The sequence below is a fragment of the Neovison vison genome, chromosome 9 (genome assembly GCF_020171115.1).
Source record: "Neovison vison isolate M4711 chromosome 9, ASM_NN_V1, whole genome shotgun sequence".
Lineage (NCBI taxonomy): Eukaryota > Metazoa > Chordata > Mammalia > Carnivora > Mustelidae > Neogale > Neogale vison.
This window is the reverse complement of record NC_058099.1, coordinates 35,704,108-35,725,128: the sequence shown is the minus strand read 5'-3', so window position 1 is coordinate 35,725,128 and position 21,021 is coordinate 35,704,108. Positions and strand designations below refer to the sequence as shown.

General features: G+C 48.5%; 2 protein-coding genes across 7 annotated transcripts in view; one reads left to right on the top strand and one right to left on the bottom strand.

Moving 5' to 3' along the window:
• The window catches only part of TMEM8B (transmembrane protein 8B), a 42,051-nt gene extending 24,555 nt beyond the window's left edge, over window positions 1-17,496 (top strand). For 3 of the 5 annotated variants that reach the window (XM_044265380.1, XM_044265379.1, XM_044265376.1), the window contains 10 exons: window positions 2,488-2,621; window positions 2,860-3,200; window positions 3,799-4,124; window positions 7,111-7,204; window positions 7,389-7,512; window positions 7,590-7,732; window positions 7,966-8,144; window positions 15,555-15,701; window positions 15,835-15,951; window positions 16,201-17,496. In XM_044265380.1, the coding sequence (XP_044121315.1) occupies window positions 3,014-3,200; window positions 3,799-4,124; window positions 7,111-7,204; window positions 7,389-7,512; window positions 7,590-7,732; window positions 7,966-8,144; window positions 15,555-15,701; window positions 15,835-15,951; window positions 16,201-16,536 (1,653 nt within the window). In that variant the 5' untranslated portion in view covers window positions 2,488-2,621; window positions 2,860-3,013 and the 3' untranslated portion in view covers window positions 16,537-17,496. The remainder of the gene's footprint in view (window positions 1-2,487; window positions 2,622-2,859; window positions 3,201-3,798; window positions 4,125-7,110; window positions 7,205-7,388; window positions 7,513-7,589; window positions 7,733-7,965; window positions 8,145-15,554; window positions 15,702-15,834; window positions 15,952-16,200) is intronic. The other 2 variants (XM_044265377.1, XM_044265378.1) reach the window with 2 other exon arrangements.
• LOC122917473 (olfactory receptor 13C7-like) lies at window positions 12,245-20,567 on the bottom strand. Of its 2 annotated transcripts, XM_044265383.1 has the most exons (2): window positions 19,574-20,464; window positions 12,245-12,589 (listed from the first exon to the last, which is right to left on the bottom strand). In XM_044265383.1, the coding sequence occupies exons 1-2, from the start codon at window positions 20,462-20,464 to the stop codon at window positions 12,551-12,553; spliced, it is 930 nt and encodes a 309-aa protein (XP_044121318.1). In that variant the 3' UTR covers window positions 12,245-12,550. The 2 variants fall into 2 exon arrangements, with proteins under 2 accessions (XP_044121318.1, XP_044121317.1); XM_044265382.1 differs by lacking the exon at window positions 12,245-12,589 and having other exon boundaries at window positions 19,484-20,567.
• Window positions 20,568-21,021: the final 454 nt, after the last annotated feature.

Below are 21,021 nucleotides of genomic sequence, written 5' to 3'. Positions count from 1 at the left end.
GTGTCCTTGCTTTGGTCCCCTTCCTTACATGACTGCTGGTGTTGGCTCAGTTTGGGCACTCTTACTTGGCTTATGCCTTGGCATCTCCTGAAGACCTGGCTTCTGGTGCCCTTCCTCTCACCCTATCACAGGGTGAAGGCTGCCGCATCTCTGCACCTTCCCTGCTCTCCACTGATTGGATGCTTCCCTCTCCAACAAGGGAGGAGCTTTGATGTGCACATTATATAGTTTAAGGAAGGAGCACATTTTAACCATTAAGGTCATGTCCACTAATCCTTCAGTTAAGCCAACAGCAAGAAAGATGTGGAACAAAGTGTTTCTTCCCCCTGGATTGTCCATCCAGCAAGGAAAGGGGTTACCCTCACCCTTGAGCTTGTTCACTGCAAGGTTATTATGGCAGTGACTGCTCCCATAGGAAGTGGGGTTGATGAGATGATGTGTGGTAGTATTTCTGATCCTTAGGGTTTGACACCAAAGATGAAGGACATCTGCTGTGGGTATCAGAGATGGAGGTCTTTTTTTTTTTTTTTTTTAAAGATTTTATTTATGTATTTGACAGCGAGAGAGGGAACATAAGCAGGGGGAGTGGGAGAGAGAGAGGGGCAGGCTTCCCATCAAGCAGGGAGCCCAAGGTTGGACTCGATCCCAGGACTCTGGGATCATGACCTGAACTGAAGGCAGACACTTAATGACTGAACCACCCAGGCACCCAGAGATGGAGGTCTTTGAGCAACTTAGGTAGGTTGAGTAGCTCTCTGAAAGGACCCTCTCTCTCTCTCTATATATATATATATAAATTTTAAAGATTTTATTTACTTATTTGACAGAGATCACAAGTAGGCAGAGAAGCAGGCAGAGAGAGAGGGGAGGAAGCAGGCTTCCCACTGAGCGGAGAGCCCAATGTGGATCCTGAGATCATGACCTGAGCGGAAGGCAGAGGCTTCACCCACTGAGCCCACCCAGGTGCCCTGAAAGGACCCTCTTTTTGTCACCCATTCTTTAACTCAACAGATTTTTTTTTCAAAAGATTTTATTTATTTATTTGACAGAGATCACAAGTAGTCAGAGAGGCAGGCAGAGAGAGAGGAGGAAGCAGGCTCCCTGCTGAGCAGAGAGCCCGATGCGGGGCTCTATCCCAGGACCCTGGGATCATGACCTGAGCCAAAGGCAGAGGCTTAACCTACTGAGCCACCCAGGCGCCCCTCAACAGATTTTTTTTTAGCACCTAGTATTTGCCAGGTAGTGTGCTAGGCATTGGGAATGCAGTGATGCAAAAGGCACAGAAGAATCCCAGGCAGAGGGTAGTGAGGTCTTCTGGCCTGGTATCATCAAGGCCTCCTTCCAGCCTTGGGGTGCTTTGCTAGAAATCAGTACCTTGGCTGGCTGTTCCACAGTATGGAACCCAATGTGATGTCAGAGCCTAGAACTTTTGTCAGAATGAGGTTTAGACATTTGTCTTGGTCAGAATAACCGCGTAAGTGAACAGTGGCCTCCATTGGGTCAGCATTGGGCCATTTGTCCAGAAGAACAGCAAAGCCTCACCAGGAGCCCTGTCCTCCTTTGACCTGCTGGGGTCAGAGGGCTTAGGTAGCTGCACATGCTGCAGAGGATGGGCCATAAGGGACTGTGCCCTTGGAGGGGCGAGGAAGCTCTACGTGCTGGGGTGGTGTGAACTGAGTCTAGAAGAGCCGCTTAGATGTGGCTGTCATGTCCAGTAATGGAAGAAACCCACCCTGATTCAGAAGGAGCAGTGGTACCTGTGGGTCCCCTGAGCAGTGGGAGGGGAGACAGAAAACACACTCTGGCTTCATAAACATCAGAGCTGCCCACAGCTGTGTTGATTCATTTGTTCATTCATTTATTCAGCAGACATTCGTCTGTGAAGCATACATTTTACATTAGGCTTCATGTCTGGAGGAGCAAAAATAAAACAAGACAAGGTTCCTGTTTGCAAATTGCTTACACTCTGGAGATGCCTAGGAGGTAGAGTGGCCCTTCCCTGGAGGTGTTAAAGCAGAGGCTGGACCAGCACTTGGAAGGGCTGAGTAGGGAATAAAGGAAATGAAAGATTCAGATTAGGAAGACTGGGTGGGTTTGGACTAGAGGCCTCAGGGAGCTTCTAACCCCAGAAGAGAGCCAGTGTTCTGAGTTCTTGAGGGCTTAGAGGGGAAATGGAGTGTTTTGAAATTACCCTGAGGGGCTGTCTAGGAATGCCCAGGAGGAGGGGTTGGATGGAAGAGGTGCAGGCCTGATTGTCAGGATGGTGGTGCTTTGAGCCCCCAAGCCTCAGCCAATGCGGAGGATCATAGCAGATCCTACGCACCTGGGAAAGACAGAGGTGGAGACCAGGCAGGAGGGACTCAGAGGTTAGAGGGACCTCAGTCCTAGTCCTGGGAGCTTTGTCCCCCACCCTTCAGCAGATTCTGTTGCCTCGCTTTAGTAGCACCCTCGCGGTCTCGCCTTCCACCACTCCTGCTTTTGTCTCAGGGTCTCCAGGACGAGTGTCAGTACCTTCTTCAGCCACAGCTGATTATCCGGCGTTTGCTGGACGTTGCTGTGCTGGTCCCTGGCCGTCCCTCAGAGCAAACCCTCTCGGCCCACAATCGCTCAGCACTGTACAAGTAAGTCGAATACTCCCCTGAACCTGACCCCTTCCCTCTTCTTTCCCTGACCTCAAAGAGGGAACAGTCAGCCTCTCTACCTGTTCCTACTGTTCCACTGGACAACCTGGGCTGCGGGGTCACCCAGAGCCCCCAGGGTGGGTTGGACCTTTGCTTCCCTCCCAGCAAGATGGGAGGAAGCAAAAAAAGCTTCTTGTTCTCCTGTTTCCCCATCCCTCCGTGCTACCTTCTTCCTAAGCATTTTCTTCATTCTGGTGTCCCTCTCACTTTCTCACCTGTCCTTTCTTACCCCAACCTCCCCTTTGCCCAGGGTCTTTGTGCCCAGCTTTACTTACAGGGTTTCAGCACAGCTGGTATGTGTGGGGAGCCGCGGGGCATTGGCCTGCCCCCTGATGATGCGCCTACGTCCTAAGGCCCCACCCCTGCACAACTCAAGCTCTTTGTCCTGTGGCGGTACCTCGGTGTGCCAGCTGGAGCTGGCACTGCCCCCCTGGGGGCACTGGGTCTACGTGCGTGTGGAGATCCCATCCCGGGGTCCTGGCAGAACTGTCCGGTTCCAGCTGTGTGTGCGGTTGCAAGGTCAGAAGCCCCACATCTGCCTTGGCCACTCAGCCTGTGCCAACATTGGTGGCTGGGAAGAGGCAGCCATGGTGGTAGTGTTCATTGACCCTCTGTGATGTACCTGTAATCTCCCCAACTCCCCAGGCTCCTTCACACTCCCTAAAGCCCTTCCACTTGGAGCTTCGATTCATTGGAAGGCCTTTGGATATTTTTTTGCATTTGTCTGGGGCTAACTAAGGGACCTCATTACTCCCCTTGATTTAATCTTGTTCAGTTTCCTGGGGGTAGGTGGGGGCATCTAAAACCTCTGGGATACTGTCCTTGCCAAAGCCCATGCAAATCCATGAGAGAGCCCATCATCTGTGTCTTCACTGCCCTTGGGGAGGGAGAGATGACCTTGACTCCCTCCACATGACATTACATTGGCAGTGACCACTAGGAACCCCCCGGGGCCCTATCTTGTGACCCTAGATGCCCCATACTTCCAAGGGACATTTGATTCTAATTCTCATCCCTCCCTACACTTTGCTAATTCCTATCTAATTCAGATCTGGTTTGTGGGGCTGTAGGTCTTGTGAGGGCAGCAGTCCCCAGCACTGATTTCCTTTGCCCACAGAGTGCCCACAGCCCAGCCTGTCCCGGGTCCTTGTCCCTGGAGCTGCCATGAACATGCCCCAGTCACTGGGCAACCAGCCACTGCCCCCAGAGCCACCTTCCCTGGGGGCCTCTGCAGAGGGGCCTGGGGCCACATCCCCACCAGAGCACTGCTGGCCGGTGCGCCCGACACTGCGCAATGAGCTGGACACCTTCTCCGTCCACTTCTACATCTTCTTCGGCCCCAGTGTGGCCCTGCCCCCTGAGCGCCCTGCAGTGTTTGCCCTGAGGCTGCTGCCAGTGTTGGACAGTGGAGGCGTCCTCAGCCTGGAGCTCCAGCTCAATGTGGTACTCTTGGTGGAAAGTGGGGTGGGGGGGGTGCCTTGGAGGGGAACTTGAAGGAGAAGATGTCAGGGATGTAGGGGTTCTTACTACCTTCTCAAAGCATATCTGGGTTGCTCTGGGCCCACTTTACAATTAGGGACAATGTCTCTGTCCAAGACTGATCAACAAACATACAAACATTCCTGAGTGTTGATTATACTACAGATAGGCTAGGTGAGCCAGGGCAACTCAGAGTGGGCTAAGTTATCGCAGTTTTATAGGCTAACCTTCTACTTCCCAAAGGCCTCTTTGGCAGGTGTTCACTTTTCTTGCATCTCCTGTGATGGGGAGTTCCCCACCACTTGAGGCCATGCAGTCCATATTTAGACAGCTCTGATTGCTAAAGACTGTCTTGACATTCCATGAAAATCTGCCTCCATGGATTTCTACCCACCAATCTTTGTTTTGCCCCAGAAGCTATATCCAGTAAATCTATCCTTGTCCTTTTTTTGTTTTAATTAATAGACTTAATTTTTTCAGAGCAGTTTTAAGCTTACAGAAAAATTGGGCACAAAGTATGGGGAGTCCCCATATCCCCCCTCTTTCCCTGCATAGTTTCCCCTATTATTTTACATCTTCATTGTGGTACAGTTGTTACATTCCTATCTTGTTTAGCAATCCTTCAGATGCCCCTCATCTCCTGAAAGCCGAACAACCTCAGCATCTTAGACGTCTCCTCCTCCTCTTCTGTCTCCTCTGGTCCTAGTGTCTCTGAGATAAGTGATCCAAAGGACTTTGACCAGGTTGGCATGTGGTTTTGTGCAGCCTGAGGTCAAGTTTCCTTTTTGAGCTACCACATCACACTGGGGGATTACGTGGGGTTGTGGTGAATTAGGATCTCAGAGTCTTTTCCTTCTTTCTTTTTATTTTCTCAAACCAGCTGTATACATTTACTTTTTTATTATAAAAGTAATAAGATCACAAGTCAAAGCTTTGGAAAGTTGAAGAAGACCTAAAACTGTTCATCTCTTCAGTCCTTTTTCACATTAAGTTCTGTGTTTGTCTACTTGTCACTAAGGAACACCATTTTGTGCCCTGAGCTTGTTCATGTGAACTGCTGCCAATTTCCACCTCGTATTTTTGCAGTGAAACTTCTAACTTGAGTGTAAGAATTTATGTCCATCTTTGAGCCACTGCCTAATACTAGCTTGGGATTTGGGTCTTACCTGCTTTGTGTAATTCACATGCTTGAAAAGCCAGCATTCTGTACCTCTTAGTTATTATTTTCAGCATTAAATAAGACCAAGCTTAGGGAAGAGCCCTGTGTCAGGCCATTAGTGACTGTCTTAGATTGCATCGATCCAGTAATTTATGTACTAGTCTCCAGCTCTGCGGAGAGGGGAACCATTTCCCTTCAGCCAACCTGAGACCTGGTCTATGGCTAGATGTGGCCTTTTGTAGAACATGGCTCAGAACTTTTTAGTCCTCCTGCTGGTAAGGACAGATCAGATTCTTAAACCCAAAGACATTCCTTATTTTCATACTTAAAATCTCTGTTACTCTTACTGCCTTTGGGCCATGACAGTGAGGTCTTGATTTGACCTTGAAACTGTATAGCCTGTTTCAGAGACCAGTACAACCCATACTTGTTCTTCCTCAGTTATCTTGAGAGTAGAGGCCCTAAACCCCTGCAGCCTCTCACCATGTCCTTCTGTATATTCATCTGCTTATATTACACCCATCTGCCATGACACTTGCTGCACACCTCAAACAACCCATTATATTTATTCTGAAAGATATATTGGCTCATCTACTCTGATTTTTCCCTCTGAGTATTTTTATTTTTTCCCTTGGAATCAAGAACTGAACATTTGGATCGGAGAACTACATACCTAGAGGACACCTCCCCAACTCCCACCCCCCAGCCTTGGCTTCCCACTAGTATGACTTTTATGGAATAATACTTTGGTATATTACCCTGGCTTGCACTGAGGGAAGTTAAAGCAAGTTGTATGAAATTCACACTTGTGGTTGAAGATAGGATGCATCACAGAATACGGTGCTTTTTTGATGAGAATTTTCCTGAGAACCACCCATTTGGATGCTATGCTTCTCTTGAGAATCTAATTAAATTTTATCTTATGGACTTGTAAGATAAAATCTGGTAACTCATTATGTTTCCTTTTTTGCTTTGGTTGCTTGGAAGTCAGCATCAAATATACGGCTTACATCTAGGGACAGACTTTATTTTTTTATCTTGATTTTTAAATTTCCTTCATGCATTTTTTATCTTATTATATGCATTTAATAAGCTACCTCAGATCCTTCCTGAATGAGGTGAGCTTACGGCATTCTGTTACTTTTATTCTTATAGACACTCCTTACATTTATTCCTACGGATATCTGGTTTCTTTAAATCCCAGACAGGTTGCTTCATCCCCCACCCCCACCACATTTTATTACCGCTGTTCAGTACCTAGGATCATTTCACCCAGGGAAGGGTACATTTCTTTACACTCCTCCTGCCTTTAGACCCAAGTGAAGATGATTGAAAACCTTACAGTTTCCTTTGTTCACAACTAGTTTCTACATCTAGCAACAGCCCCCCTCCTACTCCTTCTTATAAGCTAGATGGGACTGAAACAGGGTGTTCTTTCTTGTTTGAACAGAGTTTAAACAATTCTTCTCAAAGACAACTGGGCCTTGCATTTGCATCAGTCTTTGAAAGATATCTGCTGTGGAGAATCTGGTGTTCTCCAGTTTTTCTAAGAATGGGGATAAGAGAGGGAGAGAGGGAGAAAAGAGAGAGAAGGACAGAGAAAGAAAGGAAGAAAGAAAGGCCGGCAGGCGGGCTTTTGCGGTGGAGAGCACCTGCAGGAATGGGATGTCCAGTGAGCTCCTGGAAGGGTTTCTAGAAGAGAGGTTAACAGGTGTAGGAGTCTGGGGGTGGTGGGGTGATGGTAGGGTCTGGAGGGTGTGACCGCCTTGTCTTCATACCTGTCCTCCCCAGAGCTCCCTGCGCCAGGAAAACGTGACGGTGTTTGGATGCCTGACTCACGAGGTGCCCTTGAGCCTAGGGGATGCAGCGGTGACTTGTTCTAAAGGTGGGGGTGAGGAATGGGGAAAGCAGAAGAGTCTATAACTCTGGAGCTGGCGACAGTGGGGAATGGTATGGAGAAAGGATGGGCCAGGGAAGGGGTCAGGTGGGTGAAAGTTCTTTAGGTCTTGACCCCTTACAGACTCCTCTTCCCTCTTGCTGATACCCTCTCTTCTACCTTCTCCCCTAAGAGTCCCTGGCTGGCTTCCTGCTCTCCGTCAGTGCCACTTCCAGAGTGGCCAGGCTGCGAATCCCCTTCCCACAGACTGGAACCTGGTTCCTGACCCTGCGCTCCCTGTGCGGGGTGGGGCCTCGGTGAGCGGGGCGGGGCCGGGCGGGGCCGGGCTGGAAAGGAGCGGCTTTGGACCCTGCTGACAGCCCGGTGTGCGCAGGTACGTGCGGTGCCGGAACGCGACGGCGGAGGTGCGGCTGCGCACTTTCCTCTCCCCCTGCGTGGACGACTGCGGGCCCTACGGCCAGTGCAAGCTGTTGCGCACACATAACTACCTGTACGCGGCCTGCGAGTGCAAGGCCGGTGAGCGGGCTGGGCCGGCGAGGGACCGTGGGCGACGCTTCCTGGGTTGGGAGTTGGGGCTGGACGGGCGGCGGCACCTTAAATTGAGGATGGGTTTGGAGAGAATGGGAGGCTGGAGACTACCTTCCCTGGCAGTGTCGTAGGGTTGGCGAGAGGCCTCCAGCACGAGTGCCGAACCTGTGGCTGCCTTGGGCCCTCTTCCACCTTCTACCTTGTGCCCTCCCCACTCTTAGGCTGGAGGGGCTGGGGCTGCACCGACAGTGCGGATGCGCTCACCTATGGATTCCAGCTGCTGTCCACACTACTACTCTGCCTGAGCAACCTCATGTTTTTGCCACCTGTGGTCCTGGCCATTCGGAGTCGATATGTGCTGGAAGCTGCTGTCTACACCTTCACCATGTTCTTCTCCACGGTATGCGGTGCATCTGTGTCTTCACTGAGTCCTTATTCATGGTGATGGGTGGGGGTCTGCATTTCCACCGTGTTTTCCACGGGTTTGGGCATGTCTACACCTTCATTATATGAGGATGTCTCCCTCTTCACGGCATGGGTAGAATATGGTAATTTTTGTAAGGCACATCAGCATAAATGAACAGGGCTGTTTGTAACTTAAGATAACCAACAGCTGCTAGAAAGAGTGTGCGGTCTCCAGCTGTCTCATACACTGAGGGCCAGGGGGAGCTTTTCTGCAATATACTGGCTGTCCTACAGTATGGAATGGTGTCTACAGCTTCCCCTTTTCTCCTTGGTGTGGTGACAAGAGATCTGCACTTTCTCCCGAGTCTCTACAGAGTCTCCACTTTCATCTCCGGTGATGTGAGGGCTGGCTGTACTGTGCTCATGTTCTTCGTTATACGGGGCATTTCTGTATCTTTAGCTTGTTCTTTCTTATGGTATGAAAAGGTATCTCCCCATTCAGTCACCATGGCCCTCTTGATTTCTCATGGGAACTTTTGGAAGACAGGGAGGATCTCTATAACTGGGTAATTTATACAACATTCTGGCTCTTGGGATCCTAAAAAATTTCGTGGACTCAACTATATCCTGAGACGGCATGGAAAGTGGCAGCTTGATACCAAATTCCAGTGCAAAGAAACATATTTTGATGAAGTTTAATATAGTTTTAAATCCTTTGCCTCTCATTACAGAATGTTCACAGCCCCCCTCTGTGTTTTCCCATAATCAGAAAAGTTCATATTACTAGCAAGCTTCATAAATAGTAAATAAATCCATAAATAAGGAAAGGGTAGAGGAGTGAGTCTGCTAACGTGACTTAGCCCTCATGTAGATTCTCCCCCTGAGATGCTGCATCTAGGGATCTTTTCAGCTCCTCTCTGGGCTCTTGGCATCTCGTGACATACAGTGCCAGCCTCTGAGCTCTGCAAAAATCTTAGATGGATTCAGACTTTCCTCATGTCTTGGCAACAAGAATATCACAAAAACCAATATGTGCTTCCCTTTTGTTCGGCATTAATAGATCAGACATATGTCCAAATTACAAAAATCCTACTTATCATTTAGCAGAAAGTGGAAGGGGGAGGTGAATGTTCTGAAACTGAGGGGCATGTTGTAGGGTCCTCTGGGATGTACATGCACAGACGAAGAAGAGGAGGCTAGAACCATGCTATGTAGAGAGACCTTCCCCTCTTAAGCTGGGTGAGAAGAGCACACTCTAATTTTGGTTGGCTGTCCCTCTTTTTAGACCTGCTCTGATAGTGCCTCATTCTATTTTTACAGTAGACACTGTTTCTCTGTCTCTGTCTCTCTTTTTTTTAACAGCCAGATGCCCTTTATACTGTTGCTCACCAAATCCTCTAGCATCAGCTGTTCCACCAGCCCACTCTAGGCTGCATGAGGCTCTACTAGGACTCACAATCAGTAACAGTACCTAAGTGTATCAGGAGCCTGGAACATGTGGGGAGAGTGGGTTCATTCTCCTGCACTTTGCACAAGCATCCTGGGTGTTGGCTCTAGAGTGTTTAGTACCAGATGACTCCTTATATTCTGGATACAATGGCAAATCATCCTTGAAAGAAAAGGTCTCTTCCCCATTTGGAACACCAGGGGAGCCTACACTGGCTGACATCATATGCAGAACTTCCATTTAACTAGGATAATAAGCAGAGTGCCCTGCTGGCTCAGTCAGTAGAGCATGCGACTCTTGATTTCAGGCTTATGAATTCAAGCCCCATGTTAGGTGTGGAGCTTACTTAAAAAAGAAAAAAAAATAATAGGGTGAAAAATCAAGGAGATGATGCCAGCTCTGTGGTGTTGCCTGTAGTCTTGCTCTAACTCCTCTTCTTTTTCCACATGGGCCAAATGTGATGCTGGTCATCCAGGTTTCCTGGGCAGGTTCCCCATTGTTCTTCCTTCTCATTCTTTAGTTTGGACTTACGTCATTCCCCAGTAGTCTCCATTTAAGGACCCAGTGGTCAAATTGCAGGTCAAACTACCAGGGCATGGATAACTGTTTTTTCCCCTGTCTTCAAAGCCAGGACAGTCTATACGTGGGAGTAGTGCATCGATTCCTATCAAGGGCATGGGAGCAGACAGCAGGTTTGTTCAAGAGTTTAGAGTGTAAATTGAAAATGCAAAATATATTACATAACATGTAAAATATGTTAAAAATAGGTCACAAATCCAGCACTTTGTTTTGTGTATAGCCAGACCAGTTCAGATAATGGAAACAGCAAAATAACATCTAGTGTGTCAGACACTGCAAACTGAGTCCTCACAATACCATTAGAGTAATAGATAGGCACTTATATTATCATCATCATCATCCCTTTTTGCAGGTGAGGGCAGTTTAAGTACTTTGTCTGAGGTGTAACATGAGTGGTAGAACCAGAATTCTCATGCAGCCGGACTCTAGATGCCTTATGTGTAATCACTGAGCTGTATTGTCTCCTGGCACCATGGCAGAGAGGACGCATTGGTAAATTTCTAAACTGACGTCAGTTTCTCAGAAGTCCTGGAATATGTAGAGAAACTTACGACCTCATTTAATAGTTCTCACATTCTTCTTTAAAAATAGTTCTCAAATTCTTAAAAGGTAAGAAGAGCTGATCAAAAGCCCAAAAAATATAACCAAATGCAAGAAGTCATCAAGGGGAATACAGCAAACGCTGCAGTTGTATGGCTCTAGCCCAGACAGTTCACGCCGTGGATTCTTCCCAGTGCCAGTTGGAGCCTCACAATCCATTCCCACGAGCTGATGTTCGAAAGTCCCCGGGGCCCCTGGGGATTTTCTTGCTGATTGTTGATATCCTGCCTTCTGCTTATCTCTTCTGTTCCTCACACCTCACAAGTAATTCTTAGTGGCCCTTGGCAAAATCCCACCACTGTTTCCAAGAGGAAATGGAGGCAGATAATAAGGGAATAGCCATAAATTCCATTATATCCTGAGTGCAGATATTCCAGTCCCTGCATGGATTGAATGTATTTGCATCTCCAGTTTTACACTCTGTAGTGCCTGGATACTCCATTTTGAAGCACCAGATGAACTATATAGTTATGTTATAAAAATATGAAATCTCACAGAAAACATTTTAGGTTAATTTAAAAAAAAATTTACCTCATAAACTGTCCAAAGCTGAGGAAGGTGTCAGATTAGAATTATATTAACAGAAGCCAGTTTGTAATCTAAATTTCTTTTTTTAAACTTCCCAATCTTTCTATGTTATTTCTGTCATTTCTTTTTATTTCTGTTGACAGAAGAAATACCAGTGTAAAAATTAGCCCACAGTTTTCAGTGGATCAACAATATTGCAAGTTTCTTTCTTTGTTTCTGCATGGAGGAAAGTTTATTAGTGTAGGGATATTCTCTCATGAACATACGTGGCATAAAGTATAAGATGATGAGAGCTTACTGAGGACACACTGTGCGCCAAACATAGGAGACTATTCCAGACTTACAGAGTAGAGTTGCCCAGGTGACACCGTAACTAAGCCTTCAGTAGGCCATTCCAGTGTTTTGTTCAGCTGGTTGCTCTTAGGTGATGGACAGTAGGTTTATACCAGTGAACTCTGTGGTGGTGAGTGATTTGCTTTGCTTTGTTTACTCTAAGTTGTATCTCCTGGTTAAGGATGGTAATGAGTGGGATGCCATGGCAGTGGATGGTGGATTCTGCTCCATGAAAAAAAAAGCAAGTGGAAGCAGTGCAGGTAGAAGGGACAGATAGATACCCAGAATATATGATAACAAGATGCTGTCTTCTCCAGGTTGAGAAATTTCAGTGAAGTAAGCTGACACAGGTTGTTGGTAGGTTTCCCTAGTGAATTAAGCACCACGAAGGAGTCAGTGATAGACTTTACCAATGGTGTTTTTTTTTTTTTTTAAAGATTTTTATTTATTTATTTGACAGAGAGAAATCACAAGTAGATGGAGAGGCAGGCAGAGAGAGAGAGAGAGAGGGAAGCAGGCTCCCTGCTGAGCAGAGAGCCCGATGCGGGACTCGATCCCAGGACCCTGAGATCATGACCCGAGCCGAAGGCAGCGGCTTAACCCACTGAGCCACCCAGGCGCCCACCAATGGTCTTTTTAGACAGTGAGCGGTGACCATAGGCAGATCAGGATTGGTGAAGGGTACATCATCCTGTTCACCTCACATAGCAATTTTAACTTACTCTATTCCTGTAGGTCTTCTACGACCTTAAAAATCTCTCTGACCTTTTAGAATGCTTGGAGAATAATCAGTCAGTACTAGTGCAATGATTTCTCCCCAAACCTCTCTACTCCAGAGGCAATCTTTCCATTATCCCCTACTCTTTTTTTCATTGCACAGAAATTTCTTAGGAGGACAGTCAGCCTTCAGTTAATTATTCCCTTATATGTGTCTTCAATATTAGGTGATTTAGCTTTGCTTTTCTCTGATATACATCTTCTTTTATTTGAAATTGAAGGATTTATTACAAGCCCCTCTTCAAGATATGTTTGGGCATTTCCTTTTATATACTTGAGAGTCAGGCAGATGGAGCAAGCTTGGTGAAGGCCTGAAATGTAAAATTAGTATTTTAAAATAAAATCCAAATCAGAAAATAGTATTGGGTAATTTAGTAGCTGTAATACTTACAGCTGGTTTTAGAGGTAGAGAACAATCAATATCCAATAGCTAAAATAGCAAAGGACCAAAATAATCCGTTTGCTTAGGAACTAAACTCCCAATTAATCAGCACATACAAGAAAGAAAGAATTGAAAAAAATCGATCTTTTAGGTGTGTTCAGATACTAATTCAAATGCAGATGTGGACTTGGGTGGAACGGCTCTCAGTTTCCCAGTAAGAGCTTACTTTCTCAATTTAATAATATGTAAGAGGGAGCCTTGGTTGCTTAACTTGCAAGCCCTTTTAAAAGCTTGGAGTGCTCAAAACAAAGCAGTCTGTTCCTGAAGTGAAGGGACAGCATTCTTTACCCGCAAAGTGCAGGGAAAGACAGACAATAGGTACACAAGCTTAAGACTTTAAAATTTGAAGGAATTAAACCCAAGGTTTCCCAATGCCAATTAATATCCCTAAGTTTTCTTTTTCTTAACTCCTAGCTTCTCCCTGTTCTTAGATTATTCACCTTTTCCAAAGTTACAAATTTTGCAGTTTGAATTGACTGGACGAAAACTTCAACAGGTCAAAAGAGACTTAGCAATTTCTTTCTTATCCTTTGTCTCTAGAGACTGAACTTTTGAGTCTTATAGCTGGTCTTAGAGGTAGAGAGTAATTAATATCCAATAGCTACAATAGCAAAAGACCAAAATACTCCTTTTGCTTAGGAACTAAACTCCCAATTAATCAGCACGTACAAGAGAAAGAAAGAATTGCCTTCCCACTCTACTGTTGGCAGCTCTGCTCCTGGACTGGATTCTGCCAGTTTTCACAATAGACTTGCTTCAGTTTCCCACCTGCTTTTTCCTAAGGGGGATGCTGTTTGATTAAGGTTGGGGTGTCATGCTTTATGATTTGAATTCAGGATAGAATGCTCCTTTTCTCCGAACTCATCTCCACCTTCTCATTCTCAGCAGTAATGCATCCAAACAGGAGGCCAGGTTCTCCCATTTCCATCCTTCCCCGAGGTTATAGAGGCCACTGCTTCCAGAAGAGAATGCTCTGAATATTGCTCAGCCACTTCTTTCCTCAGCGGTGGGCCATATCTCCCTGCCCTCTACCCACAATCACAGATATGCCTCTGGAGGGCCAGGCTGCCTGTCTCACTGAGGTCTGTAAGTCCACCTCTCTTCTAGACTCAGAGCCCTTGTCACTTAGGGTTGCCTTTCCATAGAATGATGAAGAGATTGACCTGGGCTGAAAGTGGTACCTGAAGGGCCCCTTCTGTCAGAGATCAGGCCACTTCCAAGGCCACCTTTGGGTGGTACAACCCGTAGCCTCCTTGCCCCAGTTTCAGTTCAGCCTGGTGAACTTCATTTTAACCGTGGCAACTCTAGCAGCTTGTTTCTACTATCAAGAGGTGCCCTCAGCAGCCATGGTTCTCTGAGGACCTGGGTTAACATGCAGAGGACAGAGATCAAGCAGATTGAGTCAGTTTTTTGGTCCTGTAAAATCTACTGGAATGTCTCAAGGTCAACTCCAATGAGTAGATTTCCACCAAGTTTATATAGGCCAAAAACCTTTTCTCTCCCATTACAGCATTTTAATTTTCTTTTTTCATCACCACAACCGTCTGTTCTTTGTGACATGGAGAAGGGGCAATATCAGGTGATAGGAGAGTGAGCATGCCAGTGTGATGTTTATTACTGGTCTGGAGCTGTTTGTCCTCATAGTTTTTATCCAGCGTCTTGTCTTTGGGTGAGCTCATAGGGATACACGTTCCTGTCATCTTCGCACCAAAGATAATCTTAAAACCATACATGTTCTTAGTGTTTGGCATCAATGAAAAATCACATAAATTCTACACAGAAGTTCAGAGAAGGTGACAGCAAATGTTCTAAGGTAAAAAGAACTCAGATCATTTTTGGTTAGCCCCTTTTTACAAATAAGGGAACACAGGATGCCTGCAGCCATGATAGCTTTGTCCAGAGAGGCGGAGGGGTTGGGACCACAGACCAAGGGGGGCTGACTACAGACCTTGTTTTCTTAATTGGGGTGCCCAGTATAGTCTGATCTAATCACACCTGTGTCCCCTGTGCCCCCTTCGTAACTCCTCTTTACCACCTTTCCCACAGTAGAGGCTAGGCGGACACTGTCCCTTCCCTGATTTCTTCTCCATGGTGTAAAGTGTTGTGCTCTTCTCCATGGTCCAGGGTCTGCCTTTTCTCTTCCTTTCCCCCCCGTCCCTCCACCCATGACTTTGGGTGGGAGGGGATGAAGAGGGCCAGATAGTGTAAGGCCTAAGCCTAAGGATGAACCCTAACTCCTAGTCTGAGCTATCAGGGGAGACTGGGATATGCAGGGGAGGCTTAGGGTCTAGGGTGGCCAGAGACCAGTGTCTAGCCCCCTAGCTTGGGCCAGTGATGGGGATTATAGGTGGGACCCATGGTGAGCATGAGAAGAAGGGAAGGATAGGCCTTAGACTGACATACCTGGAATCCCCACCGGCCTGTGCTCTCCATAGTACATTCTAGAATTGGGAAGATTAGGAAGGTAAGGACAGGGTCAGGGCTGGCATATACATAACGGCTTGTGAGGCAGACCAGGCTTCCCTACCACGTTCTTCTCAGGAGCAGGGAGTCAGGCATTTCCCAGTTCTGCTCAGTCTGTGACCTCTGACCTCTGCTTTTCTGACAGCAGCACACCATCCTCGTGACTTCTTTCTCCTGCTTCACGGACCTAAACCGTTGCCCCAAGTTCTCTCAATGCCTGTCATTTCTTCCTCCAGTTTTACCATGCCTGTGACCAGCCAGGCATTGTGGTTTTCTGCATCATGGACTACGATGTGCTGCAGTTCTGTGATTTCCTGGGCTCCTTAATGTCCGTGTGGGTCACTGTCATTGCCATGGCGCGTTTACAGCCTGTGGTCAAGCAGGTCAGTCCAGAGTGGGCCCTGGGGGACAACTGTAGGCAAAGTTCACTTGAAACTCACTCCCAACCTCTCCCTGGGGGCATTGCCAAGTGCCTCCCGCCATCCCGGCCCAGCCCCTGGAGTCCTCTCTCTCCAGGTGCTGTATTTGCTGGGGGCTATGCTGCTGTCTATGGCTCTACAGCTTGACCGGCATGGACTCTGGAACCTGCTTGGACCCAGTCTCTTCGCCCTGGGCATCTTGGCCACAGCCTGGGTAAGGTTGGGAGGGCTTGGGGAGGGGGGCGTCCCAGAAGGACTTGGGTGCAGGGCCCTGAGGATCTGATCCCCAATTTAAGGTGGGCTTGGATCCTGTCATCATCACTGTGCTGTTCATGGTGCCCACTTCAGACTTGGCAGATGCCTTCGGGTCATGACGAGGGCTCTGGGAAGCCTGGGAATGACCAGCTCTGGCTTGGGTTCCAAGGCCTTGTATTCCTGAGTCCCACTTCTCTGCTTCCCCCAGACAGTACGCAGCGTCCGCCGCCGGCACTGCTACCCACCCACATGGCGCCGTTGGCTTTTCTACCTGTGTCCGGGCAGCCTGATTGCAGGCAGTGCTGTCCTACTCTATGCTTTTGTGGAGACCCGAGACAACTACTTCTACATTCACAGCATTTGGCATATGCTCATCGCTGGCAGCGTGGGCTTCTTGCTGCCCCCACGTGCCAAGACTGACCACCGGGTCCCATCTGGAGCTCGGGCCCGGGGCTGCGGTTACCAGCTGTGCATCAATGAGCAGGAGGAGCTGGGCCTTGTGGGTCCAGGTGGGGCCACTGTCAGCAGCATCTGTTCCAGCTGAGTGGGGCTTTGGGCCTGGCCTTTGGGGAGCATGAACCCTTCCTAGGGGCAGAGAGCCCTGGGAGTGTGGAACCCTCCCTGGATAAGAGACAGGTTGTATTTCTTGAGGACATAGAGTCTTTCTTAAGGACATGGAGCTCTTCTAGGGACCTGGCGAACTTCCTGAAGGCCTGGAGTCTTCCTGCATCCATGGAGCCCTTCTTAAGGATGGAGCCTGTGTAGGACCCTAGAGCCCCTCCGGACCGAGGAGTCCCTCCTAGGGGTGTGGAGTCCTTCCCAGGGATGTGGAGCCCTCCTAAGGATATGGATTCCTTCCCAGGGAGACAAAGCCCTCTCAGGATATGGCATCATTCCCGAGGAAATGGAGTCCATCTTGGGGACAACGAGTCTCCAAATCTGCCCAGCAGCTCAGCAACTCTGGTCTCAGGCTTCCTTCCCAAGGCGGCGTCTGGGCCATATCGTGCCATGCTGTGCTGTGCTGTGCCAGGCGGGGGATTGCAGGGCAGGTGGGGCTGGGGCCGGGGCCACTGGTATCCTGAGTTGATGCAGGTGGAGTCTGGTGTGTCTCCAATGAAGTATTTGCTGGTTCCATGCTGCCTTTTTTCCTTGGGCCAAGGGTGTGGGGAGGAGAGGGAAAGAGAGGGTCCAAAAAAGTGAGCAGGGTTGGTGGGAACCCAGCTGGAATGAGCTGCTGGAGCTTCTGCCGGAGCCTTTTGCTCCATCATGGCACACTGCAGCTGCTGGGAGTAGGGGTGTGTGTGTGTGTGTTTGTGTGTGTGCACGCGCGTGTGTGCGCGTGCGCACGCATGTTAGGGTGATTTAAATTAGTGAGACAGACCTCCCTTGTGGTGCCCACACCCAACAGGAAAGGAAGCTGAGGTTTCAGGAAATTGGACTAGCAGGTACAAATCACAAATGTGCGAGAAATATCACAAGAACATAACTTCTATTTTGAGCCCCATTTTGCCTGAGTGTCATCTTTTTTGCCTGAGAGATATCCTTTGTCAGTTTGGGAGTTCCTCTCTATAAGAGTCACAGCTGAGTCTTGAGGATCTTAAATAATGGGAAGACGTTGGGAGGTTGTTTTCTGGTCACTGGGGTCCACACTGGACCCATCGTGAGTTCCATCATTCCACCTGGTCCCCAGTTAGCAGTGTAGGCAGGCCATCCCAGAGCGCTTTTTCCCATCTGCATAACCATTGTCAGTGCTGAGGCCCTCCCTGACTTCCGTGCCACCCACAAAGACCTGTGAGGCTTGGATAGCCCAGACACACCTTGAAGCCATTTCTACTTTGGGGGCCTGCTCTGGGTTTTTACCTGACCAACAAGGCATGAGTTCCCCCATCTTTCAGATCCTACAAATCTGTCCGGATATTTGGCCTAGGGAATGTGGCTCAGGACCTCTTCCTTTTGGGACCCTTCTTTGCCAGTGCTCTTACTGCATCCCCTTCTCTCTCTTCCTTCTCCCTTAACTTAGAGCATTAATCTGGAGGTTGGGAAAACTCCCTTTTACTTAGGTTTTTCTCCTAGTTCTTGTCTATGCCTTCATTCTCTCCTGTGAAGACCTTAGAGCCTAGGTTTTTAAAGCTCAAAAACCAGGAAAAATCCCTTTGTTCTCTGCTTTCTGCAATTCTGTCTCTTCCTTGGGGCCCTGATTAGAGCAATGTGGCCAACTGAATGGTGAGTCAAGAGGTGTGGGCTTGATGTCTCTTCCTTGTATCAGAAATACTAGTCCTTCATATTAGGATATATAGAGTCAGGTCACTAGGATGCTTGAACCCAAATAGCTAGGATTCAGGACAGAGTCCTTCTGTGAAGAGGGACATAGAGCTGGGCCAGACCGCACCCTGCTAGGAGGGGTCAGAAGGGGGTTTTCTGGAAGAGGGGGGCAGATCTGAGTAAGAATTAAATAAATTTCTGTAATGCCAAGGTGTTGGGAGAGGGTTCTTTCTGGTCACCAGTGTCCATATTGTATTCCTCCACTCATTCCAAGTGGTCCCCAGTCAGTAAAGCACTTAGGACACAGTATAGGGCTTGGCCTGGTCTGTGATCTAGTACATGTTAGCTAAAGATCAAGAAGCATCTGGACATGAGAGGGAAGAGCAAGGGGGAGACAGAGGCAGAAAAGACTGATACTTGCTGAGGAACTGGGAATAGTTCAGGGGACCTGGATCCGGAGAGTGTGTGTGGGTGGAGAGGGGCTGAGGAAAGCAGCTGGTATGAGGTTGGATGGAGAGGTGGGGGTCTGGCTTTTATCCCATGGGAAATGAGGCATTGGTGGATCTAAGCAGGAGAGTGGCATGATTTGATTGGTATTTTGTTTTTTGGATTTTTTCAGATTGGCGTTTTGACAGCTAGTGCAGAGGGTAGATTTTGAAGGGCGTTTGTAGGACAAAAGTGACACAGCTGTTGCGGTATTTGAGAGAGAGGGAGAGTGAAGGCTTCTTGAGGAGGTACTGTGAGGAGAAAGGAGGGGACCCATTTAGGTCTTAGGCCATGGATTCTCTAGGACTTCATGACTGACTGGATGTGTGGGGCAGTGATGGTGAGAGAAGAGGGAGGCAAATATCTAGTGGCTCTTGGGTTTACTGTAGGATAGTGTGGCAGCCATTATTGCTGATGACTATTCACAGATTTCTCAGTCTCCCTGCTCCTTCCAGACACGTGGTGAGTGTGCTTCGTCTGCCCCTTGATGTTAGCTGTGGCACGTGCTTGCATTGGCGGACGAAGTGAAGGTGGAAGTGAAGCTCAAAGAGCCAGTGCAGGCTTTGTCACGGTGACCAGCAGTGTTCCAGATGGTAGCTGCTTATCCTGAGGCCCAGAGGGATGAAGATGATTGAGAGCCGACCCCAGCCACCAGTCAGCTGCTAAAGGACCTGCAGCGGGAGTGGGAGATAAACCCTTGTGGGTTTCAGCCACTGCAATTCCAAGTCTTCACCACGATGGACCTAGCCTGCCGTGCATGATAGAGGTGAAGAGCAACAGAGAGGGTGGGCCATTTTTCTGGAGAGCAGGCCTCCCCCGAGCAGGGCTAGGGCAGCAGCCTTCACCTCTGTGTTCCTCAGGCTGTAGATGATGGGGTTCAGTGAGGGCGTCACGACCCCATAGAACAGTGCAATAATCTTATCCAGGTCAGGGTCCTTGGCCTTGGGCTTGAAATACATGAAGGAGATGGTCCCATAGAAAACCACCACCACTGTGATGTGGGCAGAGCAGGTGGAGAAGGCTTTGCGCCGGCCTGCAGCAGAGGGCACCCTAAGGATGGTAGCAAGGATGACAACGTAGGACAGGCAGATGAGCAGGAGTGGGGCCAGCGTCAGGACCGCTGTGGCCACCACTAACATCAGTGCGTTGAGAGAGATGTCCCCACAGGCCAGTTTCAGCACTGCCAAGATCTCACAGAAGAAGTGGTTGATGATATTGTGACCACAGAAGGGGAGGCTCCAGGTGAGAAGGGACTGCAGCAGTGAGTTGGCAAAGCCTGTCCCCCAGCTCAGCACTGCCATCCACACACAAGTCTGCCCGTTCATGATCTCTGGGTACCTAAGTGGCTGGCAGATCGCCACGTAACGGTCATAGGCCATCACGGCCAGGAGCAGGCACTCTGTGGAACCCAGTGCCAGGGTCAGGTACATCTGCAGGGCACAGCCAGGGAAGGAGATGGTCCTCTGGGCTTCCAGGAAGTTGACCAGCATGAGAGGCACAAAGGAGGATGTGCCACAGATGTCCATGAGGGAGAGGTTGCTGAGAAAGAAGTACATGGGGCTGTGCAGGCGGGGGTCCAGCACGCTCAGCCCCATGAGGAGGGAGTTCCCCAGGACATTGACACTGTAGATGCCCAGGCAGAGCACAAACAGGACTGTCTCAAGGTTACGGTGCTCTTGGAGCCCCAGCAAGATGAATTCTGTCACAGCCGTCTGGTTTGTCATCTCCTTGTCCCTCCTTCCTGTCCAGACCACACGTGAGTCAGAAGAAGTTCTTGCTGGTCTGGAAACCAAGCAACCTGACCTTGGGCAGGTCATCTCTGCCCCTGCGATTTAGTTTCACCATCTGTGTAATGAGAGGGTTGGACTTCAGGACTGCAAGCTGGCCCTCTCAGCTCTGCAGCTCTGATGTGACTTACGGAAATGAGGACATTCTAGCCCCCTAGGCTGCTCCTCATTCTTCCTGTGGTGGGGGCAGGAGAGACAAGAGAGGAGGATTCATGTTTGGCACACTCCGTCATAATCTAGTGTTCTTGGCTGTTGAGGGAGGCATCTTTTCTAGGTTATGACTTCATATGGCTGAATTATGCTCATGGTATTTCAGATTCATTCATTTGCTGAATGTGCTTTGAATATTGATTCTGTGCTAGGTCTTGTTTAGGTGCTGGGGTACAACAGTAAGAAAAATAAGTGGACAGAAACACATCATACCTATCATAAGGCTGCCCCTTCTTCCCTGAATCAGGTGACATGAGCTCTTGCAGGCCCGTGGGTGAGGGATG